Consider the following 17790-nt stretch of genomic DNA (forward strand, 5'->3'; position numbering starts at 1 on the left):
CGAGGATGCAGCAATGTTGTTTTATTGCAGGGTCCCCTTACTTCGACTTTTGACAGCCACTAGATACATATCCTTGAAGCGGGATATCTTTGCAGGCATGTCAAGATGGTATTCTGCACCTGATACTCTACAATCGAAGCATAACAATAAAACTCATTAAGACATTCAATGTGAATATCATCAGTCAATAATCACATCTCTTAGAGCAAAAAGAAAATATGTACCTGATAGACATCTACACCGAATTTTAGGCTGTTATCGAATTAAGTGCTTATCGCGACTCGAGTAATTGCTCATATTATAGGGTTTTTAGTAAAGGAAAGTATATGTACAGTCTAGTTTAGTCATCCCCTGACAATGAAAAAGCTGCCAGCGAATATTGGCACCTCAATCCCTTCCACTCCCTCTTCCATAATGAATTCACACCCATACTTCACTCGTTTCTAGCATAAGGCCTCATTGTTGGGCCTTGCCACTTATGCCTTCCGCGAACAACCCAATCCCCACAGGCAAACAACATAACAAACCCAAGGACAGGCCCGGCATAGTTCATGTTATCCGCGGTAACCGGCACTGTCGCGGGGAAGGGAAGGAAGATAACGAAATAGGTAGCGAAGAGAATGGCAATAAGATTCATGGGGAGGCCGAGTTTCCCCAGACTGAATGTTCCCTGCGGGATATCCTGGGGCGCCGTGAAGCGCTTCAAGACAAGGAGGATGAGAGGGATAAGATAGGAAATATAGAGACCGAGCGTGCTGAGCGAAAGAATAGCGTTGAACGCAGCCGTAGACCCGATCTGGATGAACGAGAGCACGAAGATGCATGATGCAACTAGGAGCAAAGCACGGAGGGGGATCTTGTAGGTTGGGTCGACGCGGGCAAAGAACTCAGAGAAGGGGAGTCCGTTGTCTCGAGCGAAAGCCCAGGTGAGACGAGTGACGGAGGCGAGGCCGTTGAAGAGGGCGATCCAGCCGGGGAGCATACCTAGTGCCATAAGGACGAAGGTGGCTGCCTTGGATCCGGTTGCTTGGTAGGCAATTGTGATGATGGGGTAGCCTGTTGGGCTGGTGAGGGCTTCGGTGTAGTCGCCCATGCAGTAGAGGATCGCGATCAGGTAGCAGAATGCGAGAGTTCCGTTGATTAAGGTGCCGTAAATCATGGAGCGGGGGACGACAACTTTGGCGTTTTTGATTTCTTCGGCCATGTGGATGATGCCATCGACGCCTGTTGGTATGGATTAGATTGTTAAACATTCTGATAGTGGAGGGACGTACCAGCCAGGGGAGTAATGACACCAAGAAGACCGACGGAGAATACAACTCCGGAATCCTTCCAGCCACTCAAGCCGCCGACAAAGGTGTCCCAGACAAACGAGTCGGGATTCCGAGGGGCAAGGATAACGAAGACGGCGATGGTGACGGGCAGGAAGACGACATGCATGATACCTGCCGCAACCTCGATGGCTCCCAGAACGCGACGCGCAAATACGTTAATGATGACCGGGATGATTGCGACTGCCCACATGAGCAGCGTACCGCGCCACTTCACAAGCTCATATTCAGGGTGCGCCAGCACAACCATACCCTGGATTTGGGTTCCGATGAAGTATGGCGCGATGCAAACGAGAGCGGACCAGGAGAAGACAGTGACCCAACCTAATTATGTTGAGCATGCGACTAGAAACGAAGGAAAAGGGCCATTTATGCGCTCACCCTGGAAGAAACTGATGAATCGACGACCACGAGGCGCGAGGAAATAGCTCCAGTGATATTGAGCACCTGCAGTTGGGTGTCTGTCAATCTTAAGGTCAGCACTGGCGCATTTCATTCAGTCATTTGCGGACACATACAGAGAGGCCAGCTCGGCTAAGGAGCATGCGATAGCCAGATTACCCAAGGTGCTCAAGATAATCCCATAAACAATCGCTGCAGGGCCGCCATTGTACAGCCCCGAGAGCAAACTACCACCAGCAGATTCCCATGTGGCAAGCAGGCACGCGGAGAATGCGACAGATGAGAAGAAGTTGAGATATCTCTGGTGAAAGATTAGTGTCTCTGCAGGTTTATCGAACACCAGGTGATGTTTACCTCCAGTTGTTGTTTCTGGCCCGATGTCACGCTCTCATAGGCACCATTCCCATTCCCTGCTGGCCCTGAACGCACAAAGCTCTCACTCTTCAGTTCTATCTCGTCCTGCATATTGAAAATTAGATGAGGGTAGAAAAGTCGGAGAAAATAGTCGACAAAAAATAGAGCATACGGCCTGAAGACGGCAAGAAGTACTTGAATCTATCTTGGCCTCCTATGTCTCTTCATTTCCGTAAACGGGGCCCAGACAGGGATCTATATTGCGCAATGAATGCGAAACAAATAGTCGACACCTCGCATGCGAGTTGTTGCGCCGCGTTGAAACGGTCCTGTTCGCTTCGGCGCAAACCCTTGTCGTTCGCATTCTAGTAATGAGACTGGTGCTGTTTAGTGCTGTTTAGTGTGGTCTAGTGCTGTTTAGTGCGGTCTGGTGCTGTTTAGTGTGGTCTAGTGCGGTCTAGTGCTGGATCGGGACTCTCTGGAGATATTCCGCGGGGCTTGTTGATCCTACGTGAATTTGGCTACCACGATTCTGGAGGTTTTCTAGACCAGGTAGACAATGCAATTGATGGAAAAGAATCTCGGACCCATCTGAAGGTTAGATTAAACCGGGGTACCCACAGGTTCACAGGATTCGCATCCTTGCATCGGAGAAGATGCAATGGCGCCACCAATCCAAATTAACCGCCACCTCATGCGGCGCCTAGCAGTGAGTAGGGCCTCGGGCTCAAGAAACAACAGGGGTTGTCAATTTCCCAAGCGAAAAACACTGAATGATCAGGGATGTGAAAAGGCCAGTTTTTCTTATATGCTGGCACCCATCCCTGCAAGCTCTCCAAACTGTTGAAGACGATGTCATGGTGCGATGGTCGACCAAAAGAATGCCTTCCAGGCCCTTGCAAGCGATAATCGCGGTACAATTATCACTTTGACCTCGGTGTCCTTTCTGATTGTGGCCATCATCTTTGTGCTCGCTAAGCTCGGTTCGGTGATTTATTTCAAACAACGACGGACAGCGGTCAATACTCCCATCTGGGTGGCTTTGATTCTTGCAATTGTTCAAGTCGTTGTATTACAGAAGGCGGTTTACCATGGACTGGGAAGGCACCAGTACCGGCTGAGCGAAGGCGATGTCCAAGCCTGGAGCAAGTTCGCCTTCGCTGCTCACATTCTGCTCATCGTTGTCTTGGCGCTTTCAAAAATGTCGACCATTCTGCTGGTTTGGAAGTTAACGCCGAGCAAGAGCCTGCGTCGCAGCTGTGCGATCACCGCTGGTATAGTTCTCGCATGGTCGATATTCGCCGTGCTGAGTATAGCTTTCCAGTGTGGATTGCCCGATCCGTGGCTATACTCTCCCGAGCGATGTGCTGGAGAGGTCAGTATAAACCAGGGTACCGGGCTACAATTGACTGAACATTTCATCTAATCCCGAACAGGGAGCCCTATTCTACCCGATCGCAGTCATCAACATCCTCACAGAGATTATCATTGTTATCCAACCGTTCATGATGATGCGCAATGTCCAGATGGCCTTGAACCAGCGGGTGAAGATCCTGTGCTCCTTCTGTTCGCGTCTAAGGTATCTCAGCAACAAATCCAGGACTTTTCCACTGACTTCAACAACTCACTGACTAACCCGTCACAGTATCGTCGGCCTCGGCATTGCCCATCTCGCCCTCCTACCTTCATTCATCCACTCAACCGACGTCTCCTGTATGTGACACCCTATTCCCCGTCCAACTCCCTTCAACGCCTCATGAGATTGATCTGACAAGTACATAGGGGATATAGTGGACTGGAGCACAGTCGGCCAGGCAATGATGCTAACAACCGTCACAATCGCCTGCGTTCCAACCCTCTACCACATCTTCGCCGGCCTACACTCTGGCCTGACCACAACCCAGATTCCTGAAGGGATCAGGCTCGAGCTCCCGCAGACCAAGGTTAGCGGGTATATCAACCAATCCTCCTCGGGATCAAGCCAGCGCCATTCGCGGTTGCAGTCGAGCGGACGGTCGAGGAAGAATGGACGGTCACTGTTTGATGGGTGGGGAGGTGAGACCGGTGTTATCACTGAGGTTTCGTCGGGTCGGGATCCGAATCAGAATTATGAGGGTGGTAGGCAGTCTAGTTCGAGCGAGGGGACAGAGAGTACGCGACATTTGACGCAAGAACATCAAGGAAAGGGGGCTGTGCTAAGGACGGTAGATGTTACGGTGGAGGTTGAGGAGCACTATCATCAAGATCGGCTTTGAGCGCTACGTATAAAATGGGGCTTTGGTAGCCCGATGGAGCAGATCAATGTCAATCATGGATATAGAGGCCGATCAGACTAAAGATATGTAAAAGTACACTGGTAGAGGGACACCTATATATCGTTATAGTATAATCTATAGTCATTCATTAAGGGAGGCGTATGTAAGACCCTACAAGTAGAGCTCAAGACTTGATGGATTCGAGCAATAGAAGGGAGAACGCAGTAATCTGGTTCATTGCTAAACTAATCGCTGGAGTCGAAGACTCCAGCTCTGGAACCGACTGAATACTACTGTAGTGCATGTGACATTCATGTGCCCTTAGACTCCCGCAGAAGTACAAGCATGTCCCGGAAAATCACCTAATTGGGTAATTCGCCTAGGGAGGGTCCCTTGAGCGGGGTAGACTGCTGATTTAGGCAATTTACATGTGATACCGCAAGGTGCGCTTGAATCGTGGCTTTAAACCCTGGGAGTATTTGTCACTACTTCTGAGAGCAAGCAATAGCACTAATCTACACCTGACTAAAGATTTTTCGATCAATAAGGCGAGCCAAACGCCACCTAAGGACATTAGCGGCCTAAGGCCACCACAACATACCCGTTCAGAGCCAGCAAGCGGAGACAATTCCACATCCCTCCCTCATGGGTATATTGCCCTCCTATCCTTCGGAACGGAAGCTTGTTTTACAATAGAAACATCGCCAATAAGCTCAATTCGGGACCTCTGAGCGCTCAATCCAGCCCTCAGCGCTGGGGAAGTGCGTGCCCATATTATCATTCTCATTGGTTTTCGCTAGTTTTATCAATTTCATCACCATTGTGCACCTGCATCCCCATATCGTTGAGGGCCTTAGCCATCATGTAGGTCCGGAGAAGCTTGAATTTGTTAAAAACCAGTGGCTTATTCAGGGCATGGCGACGTTATCTCAGAGACGGAACCAGCGATTGAGTCCTCATTGAAAACGTCTAACTTGACATGAAACGGTTCTATTCTAGAAAAATGCTTGTTCAGGTCCGAAGAGACTCATGAAGCACCTTCAAATTTGAGATTCACGACGGCAAGTCTTCTTACACCGTGCTTGGCGAAAGAGAGCGCAGTTGCCTTTGCAATTCCTATGTCTTGATCCAGCGGGCTAGATAGAGGTATTGGGCGGCCAGGTCCTGCGCATCACAGAACATTATTTCTCGTATTTGGAACCACTTTTCACATCATCCAGGTCAAAGTTCCACGCCTTTGCCATCCGACTATCTGGCCAATATGGGGAATGACATTCCCATTCCAGGGTAATCTGGTCGGCCTTCTGCTGAAGATAGAAGGTAAAGTTATAAACGCTTTCCACTTCAATCTTCATGTTCTTCAAACGAGGCATGCGTTGGGCCGCATAGCCGAGAGATATGAGAAGTCGATGGAAATGTTCTTCAGTCCGTAACTCCGGCCCACCCCATCCCGCTTCCACATCGCATATCATGTCTTCCCAATTTTCAATCTCGTCGATTTCGGTCTGGTCTTCCGGCGTGTTATGATAAGTTGGTTATCCTTTTTGATTCGTTTGTTATTGAACACCTTGGATATACTCCACAATTTTCTTTCTTTGTTGCTTTCTTGTTCTAGGAGAGACCGATCTCTTACCTGAAGGAAGCCAAGGTGGTACAGACTCAAGCTCTAATATCTCTAAGCAGGGCCAGTTCAAGTGCAAGGAACCTGGTTCAGGCTGGCCTTGTTTACCTAAAGGACATAAAAAGTCATATGCGATAGTAATGTTCACCAACTTCAATTGCTGAAGGTTAACACTGAGATCTCGTAAATCAGAGATCACACTATCAACCCCAGAAGAGATAACATGGAGTGGGGACATAGCCGGTTTTCACGGGGCATCCTTATGTTCTTAAAAGAGTAACACTCTTAGGCTTTTTGGAATAGAACTGATCAGAGAAGATAACGCTATATAGCAATTAGTAAAAAAAATGCCAAGGGTTAATGAAAGCTTATATAAAAAAAGGTATATAGCTCACCTTCGCGACGTGCCTATATGTATTCTAAGTGGTCTGGGCGGACGAATTCCTTGAGATCTAGCTCTTAACTTAACAATTTTCGTATAACGTGTTACGAGCCAAGTCTTGATGAGAAAGATTGCCTTCAACTAAATTACTAAACATAGGGAAAGAAAGAAAAAAGAAGAAGAAAGAAACAACGTGCTGAAACATTAAGGCAGTGATGCCTGAGGTATCGAATCAAATAACGCAAACCACGCAGGATTATTGATCCTGAATTCTTCGTGACAGATAGTATTTATAGTCCCATCATATGAAAGAAGCCTTTGCATTCGCATAACAGTGAAGGGAAATCTAACTAAATAGGGAAAACCATAATTAAGACATATCAAACCCCCTATCGAATCCAAAACGCCACGACAAATTCCTAAGCCATCTCTCCAGTAAACGGGTCAGGAGCTTACTTATCTTTTTTCAACTAGGTCTTTACCTTGAATATCGGCTTGCGAAGGTCCTGCTAGCGCAAAAGCGGTATAGATGACCATAGAGAGAATAGCCAAGAACTTCATATTGACATGCGTCTTTCGAGATTGGCTCGGAAACCAGATTTTGGAAAAGATTGTTGAAGACTTTAGATAATGGAATTTAGCGGAAGCAGAGGACTCTTATATATATATTAAGATGATCACCCTAGTCAATCGAAAAGCCCAGCTGAATAAAGTTGTAGATCGATACTTTCTCTTGATTTTGTTTGATGAGCACTCTCATATTTATGCGGTATTTCAGCTACGCCACAAAAATGGTAGTTAGCATATCGTATGTGTAGTGGGTGCTAAGCCGACTTTGGTAGATGGCTGCAGCTATTTCGTATTAGCTAGGTTTCTATAAGACCTATCTAGCATATAGTATTATACAGCGGAATCTAACTAGCTACAATAACAAGATCGCCATACTTAATTCAAGATTTTGCAGAATGGCTATTAGGTTATGCCACCACAGGGTAGGTGCTAAAGCGGGTACTTAGGCGAACGTGTTGATCATTCAGCTAGCCACATGGTCATACATCAATAGATCGAAGCAAGGTGTTATAAGATTGTTGACCGCAACTCAGGGGGTGCATCCAGTTATGTCACTATACTTGCACCGCGACGAGACAAGATAGAAACCGTGATATGCGACTGCTGGGATAAGATAATGCAGTGTGATATATCTTGCTCTGTAATACTGTGGAGATATATGATTAGAAAGCGTTGACCATATCTTTAAAGGCTGTCCCATATTCGGAGATTGGCGTATTGTATGTTAATAACATCCTGGAGATGAATGGATGCTCTTAGGTGAAGAGTTTTGTGTTACAAACTCCCCCTCTCGCGGTGCAAAGGACAACCTTGGAAGCCATATTCAGGTAACGGGGATATTTTCAAGTCTCAACATCAACGGTAGCATAAGGGCGGAGCTGCCCAAGCAGAGAACTATTTCGGTCAGTTCTTTATCCGTGTTTTCTGGGTATAAAATGAATTATCTCACATGTGACCACTGGGAAGCTTTCAAGAAAGCTGGTTCGAATATACATTTGAACCTTCGTGGGGAGCGAGGTACCGAAGCGATTATTCTGGAGTACCTTTTCAATGATCTTGACGTTATTAGCACAAGTTTGGATTATTTGACGTTATGGATGTGAACTAACTTGCTGCGCTGTTGTCGAATCTCCAAGATGATAAAAAAGCCGGTTTTTGAAGGCGATTCGGGCGAAGCCCGTCGTGCAAGCTGTCCCGAGGACTGTTCCAATCTGTTGACAAAGATGGTAGCTTGTGACGATGCTCGCAGAGGGCTCTCGCAACCTCACCGAGAGTGCGACAAATTGTGTCGAGTAAAGAGCTGAGATCCCCATTGCGGATAAGAGAATATAAATTACTTCCCAGTTGTGCACATCAGTACGCCAACGTGCTGCAATCAGGGAACAGCTGAAAACTAATCCAGATAGCGCACAATTGGTCAGTTTGTTGCAATTTTTGTACCTGGAGACCGAACGGAGGGAGAATTAGCGAGTGGGCATTGAGATTTGATTGGTCTGACAAACCACTTTAGCAAATACCCAAAGCTGAGGGCTCCAATCATAGCTCCCAGCGCGCGGAGAGCTGATAAGAGTCCCACAATACTGTTCTGCGCGTTTTGAGTACGAATGACAAAGTCTGCAAAGTTTGAGACGAGCTGTGTATGTGTTTCGTTAGTTCTGAGGATATTTGGAAGCAAGACAATGGGGGCTTTCTCACTCCATATTGACAAAATACAAGACAGATTTGCCCGAGGCAAATCAAGCCGGTTCCATTATTGACCATCAACCGTAAGGGAACGACCGGATGCTTCTTGGTGTATAGTTCAACTAGAATGAAAATAACAGCGGAGAGCACACAGACAACCGACAGTGCAATGATGAGGGGTATGTCTTCAGTCCGCATTTCTCCAACCAAATGGAGGGCAACCATTGAGCAACCAAGGGCAACAAAAAGCAGGATGTAGCCACAAAAGTCAAAGCTCATGGCTGAATGGTCATCTTTGGATCTTCTTGGGGAATCAGAAGGCAGCTTTTTGGCCGTAACAGCAGCACAAACGAGCGCCGCAGGGACAAGACAGAGAAAGGACCTAGGAATTCAGTGTCAGTCATGTCAAACGTTTTCTTTTGGGGTTTAAAATGTAGATACCATCTCCATCCAACAGTGTCTGTGAGAACTCCGCCAAGGGGAGGACCACAGCTGACCCCCAGGGTGATTCCAAGAGACAGATAGCCACGCAGGGGTCCAACCTCTGATGGCAAGGTCATTTTACAGAGTATAATCGAGACCAAGTCCATCATCCCCGCCCCTCCAGTTCCAGTGACAAATCTTCCCACTATAGCCATTGGCATAGATGTCGCACATCCACTGCCTATTTTCAGCTCCAAGTTCATTATGTTTTCATCCCATATCACGAACTTGAACTCACGTCATAATACAGCCGACGCTGAAAGCGCCATACGCAAGTAGTAGTAATTTCTTACATCCGTATTTATCAGTGAGATTCCCGTACTTTGTTTCCGTCAGACTGATTGAGTGAAGTAATTTAAGAGCTCACAGTAACTAACCAAAGGTAGCATCATGCTATATCCCATGCCATATGCTGTTAACAGCCAAGGTCCCATCCACAGATTGTTGAAAAAGGAAGCGATTTCTCCGTGGGTTGCCGTGACAAAGGATTCGCAGGCCATAGACAGAAACACGCCGAATATTATCACAATCAGGATAACCGTTCCTACCCTTGAATCCCTGATATGGCTATCTCCGGAGACATTTGTTTCATCTTGCCCTGGAAGCAGGGGCTCCTGTTCAGGGCCCGGCGCCATTTTCAACAGTCGAATGAAGAGGACACAAGGTGACAATAATCTGAATAGGAGCTCCTTCTTTCAGTAAGAGTACTTCTTAGCTACCTTTCCTACCACTTTCGACGGCAAAGAGTGATAGCAGGAAGGTGGAGCTATCTGCGAAGAGGTAGAATGCTGCGTCCACAACCTTGAAAATTATGGGGACGCATGAGTAACATGGGCGACAGGTTAAAAAGTCATCCCTGCATTTGGGAAAATCGGCGACTCCTTACCTTATGCAAATGGGGCTTGAAAATAAAATTTATTCGTCGCTTTCGGCCGACCCACTCTTTTTAGAGTGGCGGGGGTTGCCGGTGATAGGATGATGGGACGGCCCGGAAGCGAGCTGAGCGCTGTCCCTATTTCTTGTAGTTCCTTATGTTTCAAAGTTACTGTAGTATGAACTATTTTCCTATTGCATTCTCTCCCCAGGAATATACACAGATGATTCAAGTACACACGCGCGTCGTCGGAAAACTATGCGAAGCAGGAGCAGCATTCCTTACTCCTTTGTTTGGACATCATAATAGCATTACGTTGTATTCAGTAAATTTGCATGAGATTGATCGACACTGGCAACCATCATTGAATAATGGAATAAATGAATGATACCCAAGTTTGTATCCTCAAATGCTAGCTAATATGTACCGATAAGGTACTTGTGTTTTTCTTCATCTGTCATTTTTTGAAACATCTCCAATTCTCCCCGCTTGAAAGGAACGTAAAAATTCACGATTGCATCTCCAACAAGATCACAGAGGGTGCGGTCGGCTTCAAGGGCACCAAGGCTTTCAGAAAGCGACTTAGGCAGCATGACTTTGATTCCAAGTTCTTCTCTTTCCGAGTGCGACAGTTTCGCGGCGGAAAAAGATGATTTTGCTGTAAGATGAAGATTCTTCCTCATCCCATCTATTCCGGCTGCCAAGATTCCACAGAGCGCGAGATATGGGTTTGCCAAAGCGTCCAGCGACTTTATTTCAAATCGATTGATCGCGACACGGCGCAAAGGTGCATCTTTGTTTTCCCAGCCCCAGCAGACGTATTCTCCACCACTCATCACCCCGCTCGCAACACGACTGTAGCTTGCCTCTTGAGAGAAGCTAAAGGCCATTACCGCAGGCAAGTGCTCTAAAATGCCGGCAAAGAAAGCTTCGCTGTCTTTCACATCTCGACCAAAAACTGCATTCATCGACAAGTGGACATGCATCCCATTACCGGGATGCTGGCAGGATGGCCTAGGACACATGGTTGCCTTTAGATCGTATTGTTCAGCCACCTCATAAATGATACTGCGTGCTTTGAGAAGCATATCAACTGCATCAACAGGGGCTCCGGGTGGTAAGACAAATTCCCATTGGCCGGGAGCATGTTCTGAGTGGAATTTGTCTATCGCAATTCCTGCTTTTAACATTGCTCGGGCTGTAGCCTCGATCATCGGCAGTTGATTCCAGTCATCGTTCGTCATACTGTAAAGTGAATGGGGCTCATCCATGATTTCATAGTTCACCAATTTGCCATTCTGTCGTATTCGCCGCATATACATGACTTCCACCTCAAACCCAACAAGAGGGTAAAAACTAGTCTCTTCCTTCACTAGATCTGATAAAATTCCTAAGTGTGAGCGTGGGCACTCTTCCATTGGGCGTCCATTTTCGTCAAAAGAGGATGCGTTTATTACCGCACGGTGGGCATTGGGAGCGACGTGGCAGTAAGCAGTCGACACATCAGGTCGAAGGTAGCAAACTCCGCCAGGTTTACTGCCCGCTGGTCTATGAGCAAATGGCAGGAGAAATAGAGCGGTCCTGGTTAGTGCGACTGGCTGATCTTCATAGACCAATTTTGTAAAACCTGCGACAGGCAGGACTTGGACGAGAAAGGTTGCTCTGAAAGAGTGGTACTGGACCCAGACAAACTCTATTTGCGGGTTTTCCTCAAGGAATTTGTCCCAAAGTGCGGCTTGTTTGATGAGATGCATCGTGGACTTCAGGCTGACCGAAGTTCCACAGCAAGAAAGACCTGTGTGTGAGAGAGAGGAAGAGAGGCTTACCTAGATCTGCATAAGTATACCCAGAGCAGCTGGTCACCTGATAAGCCTAAAGTCCGTGGACACGTAGTGTGTAACCTGAAGTATAGTGCAGTACAACATTAGTATCCGCAGATCCACCTGTGCATGGATGTATCATATACCCAGGGCCATCTCAAGCTGCTCCTTGAATTAATCATTTTGTGGCTAGCTGATATGTATCAACAAGTCCATAAAAACAGCCCCTTACTTGAGAAATTTTAGTAGATCTTTCCACACTTCTGCAGATATTTAAACCAATTAAGTTTTACTCATACTTTTATTTCCAAGCTCTCCCACCGCTGTCTGTAAGTACGGCACCTCGTAGGTAGACCTGAATTTGACCAGCGGGTCATCCTCCCGACCCTCGGACCTCTTGACTATCACGGTAGCTGAAGCTATACTTCCGCAGAACCCTGCTTTCATCTGGTGAATCCTATGAAATGTACCTAATTTGTGAAGCAACAATCACCCTTCCATCCCCTAAATCCTGGGACGACCGAATGAGTTTTCCTTGGGAGCTTTATAAGCGTCTGCGAAAAAACAATCCTGCCAGATTCAGCGCCTATGCGCGGCTAGGGAACGTCAAGATCGCGAGCAGTAGTCCTGAATGTTTCCTAAACTGGGATCGTGAAAGCATTTTAGAGATGAAGCCAATGAAAGGCACTGTCCCGGAGTCTCCCGAAATGACACTCAAAAAGGCAAAAGAGATTCTTCGAACGACAAAGGAGATGGCGGAGAATCTGATGATAGCCGATATGGTTCGCCATGATCTTTACGGCGTCTGTGGCCCTGGTCAAGTTCACGTGGAAAAGCTTCTGAAAGTGGAAGACCATGCCAAGTTTTATCAGATGATCACCCCTGTGAAAGGAAAAATCGATCAGAAACAGTCTGGTTTTGCACCGCTTCCCCAGTTACCCTCTTCCCATATGTCAGGATGAGGACTCATAGCACTGCAGCATTGCCTGCCACCAGGTTCAATGACTGGGGCTCCTAAAGAGCGCTCTTGTATGCACCTTTCTTCGATAGAAACCGAAAACGTGGGATTTACTCTGGAGTCATGGGATTTCTAGACTTGGGAGGTGGTGGCAGTTTCTCCGTTCTCATCCGCACTGCATTCAGCTACTCGGACGATCAGGAAGAATCTCAAAAATGGCGAATAGGCGCAGGTGGTGCCGTGACTGTTCTGAGTAGTACTCAAGGCGAATGGCAGGAGATGTTTGCGAAGCTGAGTACCGTGAGTGCTATTTTCAAGCCAAGACCCGTGTCATAAGTGATGGACATACAAGTTTGCTAGACTCAGGGGGGACATGCAACTTGAGGAAATGGGGTAGATTTTCCCTCTCTACTAGATCGATCACTTCTCTTCCATCTTAGATAAAATGCAAAGTCTCTCTGATATTGTCTTCAAGTTTACTCCACAGGATTCTGACAAAGAGAATCGACGGATACTTGAAGTTTAGAAAATCACTCCATCAACGGAGTTCTGTTTGAACTATGGAATCCAATAGTGTGCCTCGTCTGTGCCTTCATTCACCATGTCGTGGAACATGCCGTTGATGAATGGGTCATCCTTGAACTTTTCACTGCTCAACTAAGGAAAAGAGTATGGTTAGATTCGGCGTCCGATTCTTGAATGGGAAATGATATGGCATAATATTGGTCATGGCTTTGTTGGTGAATGGAATTTTCACACCGGCTATGCTGGCACCGTCGGATCCTTTGGCTCTCGGAATATGATGATGCTCCGGAAGGCCATCGTGAAAAGCAGTGACCACTTAGTCTCCGAGGTTTATCATGTCTCCGGTGATGCCCAGAAGACCTGATCCTGACTCTTGCTTGTTACAAGTTTCCTCCTTCTTACGTGCGTTGACCTTGTGGATAGCGGCGAAATCTGGTAAGGTTTTGTTGGATGAAGCAATGACTTCATCCGCGAGCTTCTGCAGTCCAGGTTGGAAAGGAGCAGGATTGTTGATGGTGAATAAGATAAGATTCTCATATCTTTGGACAAGCCAGGCCTAAATCAAGGTCAGCACCAAAGTTTATCCTTGTTTCCAGGTCCTAAATCCGATGAGACGTCTCCATGTATGTTGTCCAGATCAAATTCGGAGAAGGATCCAATTTGTGCTGGTAGTGATCTCTTGAATATAACTCCAGGTTGAGGTATAAGAAAGAAGGTAATTTGAGTCTCCATGCAGGCAAATTTTAGAGTTTGATTTACTGTGGGGCTGGCTACATCTGCAACCAGCCCCATCTCACAACTAACGAAGTCTGGTACATTAGCAAATTAATTGAAAGCGATGTGACTGCAGAGTATTCTTTGCACTCATGCTATCCAGGGTTTGATTCCCAGTCCCTCTCTAGCGCATTCCCACTCTGTTGCCGATGTTGCAAGTTAATCCAAGATAATGCCACCGTTTTTTTTTTTTTTTTTGCGAGGAGCAGTTTATCGTAGAAAGATCGATAGTGTGGATGAAATGCCCCCCAAAAAGAGGTAGTTGTGGAGAGAAAATATTCTCCGGCCGAACACAGCTATTAGGATTACTGAAGATTTTAGTAGCCACCAGTACCATCAAGCCTCCAGTTTCCTGAAGGGAAATGAGCTAAACACCAATTTAAGAATGCTCATTGGCGATAATTCACGGTTTTTTGTATCCTGGTGGCTTGCCCTAAGGCCTGGATCGTGACATGGAATCCGGACATGGCATTCAAGTCCACCTCTGCCTTAGAACTTCCATTTCCGGGACAACCCCAGTAATCACGTATGAATGACCATCGTTACTGTAGCAGGTCGTATAAAGTTATATTCGAGTGACTGATAGCCTATTTTAGCTTTTGAAACTAGTATCCTAGCAGGCCTAACAATAACCCGATGACTTTGACCCACTACATTCTAAGGGTTCCACTTCCGGATTGGCATTGCACCAGTCCTTCGCTCCGGGCCGCGCACCTTAAAAAATTGGGTGGAGCAGATTCCTTGCCCAGATCAATACACTACTAGATATAGTGATTGAGTTACCCGCGCCCGATGTGTTTCTGCACGCTCTTTCCGGGCGTATGATACCTGAGGCAAGCATTTCTTCTTTGTGTTACGTGCTTCTACAGTTTTTAACAAACATAGAGATGCTATTCCCTGGTACATTCTGGGTATTGCATCTACGCTGAATATCTATTTCTCATATTGACATTCCCAGTTCAACGATGAAAGACGTCAGCTACGTCCCTTGCATACCTCGCTATGCTCGGGTAGTAGCCTGCCAATGCGTGGCGTATTGACATGAGAGACTTATCGAGCTTCACGTCTTTAGAATGGTTCGTTCAAAAACATAAATTACTCCCCTCCCCATAATCACGACCACATTATTCTTTCCTCGAGCGCTGTTCGCTTAGGCTGATCTCTGTCTGCTGTGACAACATACAACACACTTGCATCTCAAGATGAGACTTGATTGGCGTGCGGCGATATTTCTCCTTGGGACCACAAGGGCCCGAGAGACATCCGAGCTTGAGAGGATTTACAGAGAGGGGAAAACACCAGACACTAGGAACATTGATGGAACCGAAGTTCCCTCACTCTCACAGCCGCTTGCAAAGGGCCGTGAGGTTCCCCGCACTCTAGACCTCGCATGACCCCACAGTTATATATAAACAGCTCAGGGGCTGGAGTCTTGGACTCCAGCGATTAGTTCAGCATTGAACCATACTACTGCTTTCCTCCATTCTATCTCCCGAATCCACTCAAATCCCACTTTTAAAATTTTAGAGAGAAAGTTTACGTTGCCGCTCTTCTTTGCGCTCATCGTCACTATAGATAGCTAGGTTAGAGTAGATGAGGGGCTTAAAAGCCGCCTACTATAAGCGACAAACAGAAGTGCACGGAACTAGAGAAGTTGTATCATTTTGCAGAAGGGTCGCGATCTGGAATAACAGTTCCGGTGGTAGTGTTGCCGTCATTAGGCTGGCCAGGTATTTCGACAGAACATAAACCTGCGGAGCCAATTGGATCCTCTGGGAGATACAGATAGGGAGCAAGAATCAGAGACGACTGCATGAGTTGCGATATTTGTAGAAACGCAGACAGCGAGAGAGAAGAGAAAAGGAGGAAGAGATGAAGAGAGGCTGAGGCCAGATTAAGTATCTGATCACGTCCCTGAGGTCACCTGAGCCCCTACAGAACCAGGCCACCGGGATATGATGGACTGAATTTTTGTTGGGATCAGGCGGAGAAAAGAAGAGCTTGGCCTCAGAGCCCCACATTATGCTCCACGTACTCATATTGAAACTCTTCCAGGGAATGGACTGCTCTGCTCTCGAATTTGTTAAATGCATGGTCCACCCACATCTTCGCATCTTCCAACTCACTGCAGGTGACATACCAACTTTCAATGGCTTCACCGGCCCCATCCGGGATGGCGACACAAAGGCCGTGGGTTTCTCGTTTCCCCCTTGAAAAGATTTCATTGATTGTGTCCTTCTTGCCGAACAACAAACCCGCCTCCCAAAAACCCATGCTCTTTATCCACTGCCGGCTTTAGCGTACTATTCGCCGAACAGGTGATGATGTAGTAAACCTTGAAAACCTCTTGTTGAAAAATATGCTTCAATCACGCATCAGGCCATGTCCGAAATCCCTGCAATTTCCGAAAATAACCTTATTTTCAAGGTTGATATGCAAGAGAATTTATGAATCAAATCTACTTTCGCTTTCAAGGCAAGAGAACACTGCCTATTTAGTGGGTCGCCAAAGGAGAGCAAACTATTCTACGAACATGAGAAAGCCAAATTTCTGGTTTATTCACATTTGTTTGCAGACATCTACGAAGGTGTATAGACGCCAAAGGTCAAATGCTTTTTTATATAGTTTTAATGCCTCAAGATGCCTGAATATGCCTCAGGATGCCTCATTCTAGACCGCTTTTCGATACCGCTCTGTACAGTGTATTGTAAATGAAGCTATTCCCATCTCTAGCTATCTCCAGCCATCGCCCCTCGCAATCCCATCACCACCCGCACCCGTAATCACAAAAATACCAGTGCGCAAGCGAGGTCGCTCGCCGACACAGGAGGCAATTACTCCGCCACGTCGGAGCCAGCGGAGGAGGATTCGGAGGTGAATAATTGCGTGGTGGGAATAGCCTCAGCGCCAGGTCTGGGGAGTGCATGATATGTTATATGGTGCGAATAGCTTCAGATTCATTGAAATGCGACACTATAAAACCTACAACAATGCTGCCCTCTCATTGTTTGAGCCAGAATAGAGTAAACATCGAGAGTGGTTTGGGAATGGTCTCAACGCCAGGTTTTGATGGTCCATGTAATCTTGTATGGTGGGAATAGCTTTATTGAATTTAAACACTCAGGCAATTTAGATACTTTGCTTAATAAGGCGCGTATCATAGTAATTCATGTATCCCAATTTTCTGCCAGTTTTAAATAGAGCACTAATAGGCATTTTCAGGCATCAAAATTGCACAAAAAAAAAACGCATTTGACCTTTGGCGTCTATACACCTTCTTACCTAAATGTTGTTTTGTGCGACTCAAGCTCCATAATAGCAAAATCTACCTCCGACCGTGCCAGTGGCCATTTATAGCTCGAAGGCCCTATTTGCTCGTCTGTTTCTGCGTCGTTTCCGGATTGATTCTTTCTTTCAAATTTGTAAGTGCTAAGGAGCATTTGGCAATATTGTCGACTAGGTCTTGCGTAGCAGTAAGTTTGTTGCCATCAGATCCACGGATCAGCTCATCGAGAGAGTGAAGGACTTGTGAAAGGGCGGCGACCTTCTCTTGGAAACGCTGGATATCCTGCTTCGCGCTCTTGACGTTATTAAGATATTTTCCACATATTTGTAAGATAACTCCGGTTAACTTGATAACTGCGATAACACTTGCTGCACGCGAAAGTGGATCCATTTTTAACAAGCCTTCCACGGTATTAATGATATCAAAAGTAAAAGTAAGATGTCGCGAAGGATGATAGACAAAATTGGAGCTT

The 17790-nt window shown here is 46.5% G+C and overlaps 8 protein-coding genes across 8 annotated transcripts; 4 read left to right on the plus strand and 4 right to left on the minus strand.

The window, feature by feature from the left end:
• Positions 1 to 433: 433 nt before the first annotated feature.
• Positions 434 to 2198, minus strand: N7529_001958 (putative GABA permease; the record flags this gene model as incomplete). The annotated part of the gene is made up of 5 exons (XM_057237489.1): positions 434 to 1224; positions 1275 to 1655; positions 1713 to 1792; positions 1850 to 2034; positions 2088 to 2198. 5 exons carry the CDS (start codon positions 2196 to 2198, stop codon positions 434 to 436), a joined length of 1548 nt encoding a protein of 515 aa, XP_057102176.1.
• A 754-nt stretch (positions 2199 to 2952) lies between these two features.
• On the plus strand, positions 2953 to 4342 carry N7529_001959 (uncharacterized protein; the record flags this gene model as incomplete). The annotated part of the gene is made up of 4 exons (XM_057237490.1): positions 2953 to 3462; positions 3524 to 3666; positions 3733 to 3800; positions 3870 to 4342. 4 exons carry the CDS (start codon positions 2953 to 2955, stop codon positions 4340 to 4342), a joined length of 1194 nt encoding a protein of 397 aa, XP_057102177.1.
• Positions 4343 to 5523: 1181 nt separating this feature from the next.
• On the minus strand, positions 5524 to 5814 carry N7529_001960 (uncharacterized protein; the record flags this gene model as incomplete). The annotated part of the gene is made up of 1 exon (XM_057237491.1): positions 5524 to 5814. One exon carries the CDS (start codon positions 5812 to 5814, stop codon positions 5524 to 5526), a length of 291 nt encoding a protein of 96 aa, XP_057102178.1.
• Positions 5815 to 10371: 4557 nt separating this feature from the next.
• On the minus strand, positions 10372 to 11709 carry N7529_001961 (uncharacterized protein; the record flags this gene model as incomplete). The annotated part of the gene is made up of 1 exon (XM_057237492.1): positions 10372 to 11709. The coding sequence occupies one exon, from the start codon at positions 11707 to 11709 to the stop codon at positions 10372 to 10374; it is 1338 nt and encodes a 445-aa protein (XP_057102179.1).
• Positions 11710 to 12239: 530 nt separating this feature from the next.
• N7529_001962 (para aminobenzoic acid synthetase) lies at positions 12240 to 12737 on the plus strand (the record flags this gene model as incomplete). Its single annotated transcript, XM_057237493.1, has 1 exon — positions 12240 to 12737. One exon carries the CDS (start codon positions 12240 to 12242, stop codon positions 12735 to 12737), a length of 498 nt encoding a protein of 165 aa, XP_057102180.1.
• Positions 12738 to 12856: 119 nt separating this feature from the next.
• Positions 12857 to 13069, plus strand: N7529_001963 (uncharacterized protein; the record flags this gene model as incomplete). Its single annotated transcript, XM_057237494.1, has 1 exon — positions 12857 to 13069. The coding sequence occupies one exon, from the start codon at positions 12857 to 12859 to the stop codon at positions 13067 to 13069; it is 213 nt and encodes a 70-aa protein (XP_057102181.1).
• A 370-nt stretch (positions 13070 to 13439) lies between these two features.
• N7529_001964 (uncharacterized protein) lies at positions 13440 to 13622 on the plus strand (the record flags this gene model as incomplete). Its single annotated transcript, XM_057237495.1, has 1 exon — positions 13440 to 13622. The coding sequence occupies one exon, from the start codon at positions 13440 to 13442 to the stop codon at positions 13620 to 13622; it is 183 nt and encodes a 60-aa protein (XP_057102182.1).
• Positions 13623 to 17399: 3777 nt separating this feature from the next.
• On the minus strand, positions 17400 to 17708 carry N7529_001965 (uncharacterized protein; the record flags this gene model as incomplete). The annotated part of the gene is made up of 1 exon (XM_057237496.1): positions 17400 to 17708. The coding sequence occupies one exon, from the start codon at positions 17706 to 17708 to the stop codon at positions 17400 to 17402; it is 309 nt and encodes a 102-aa protein (XP_057102183.1).
• Between the last annotated feature and the right edge of the window lie 82 nt (positions 17709 to 17790).

This window comes from Penicillium soppii, assembly GCF_028829465.1.
Source record: "Penicillium soppii strain IBT 18220 chromosome Unknown utg000002l, whole genome shotgun sequence".
Classification (NCBI taxonomy): Eukaryota; Fungi; Ascomycota; class Eurotiomycetes; order Eurotiales; family Aspergillaceae; genus Penicillium; species Penicillium soppii.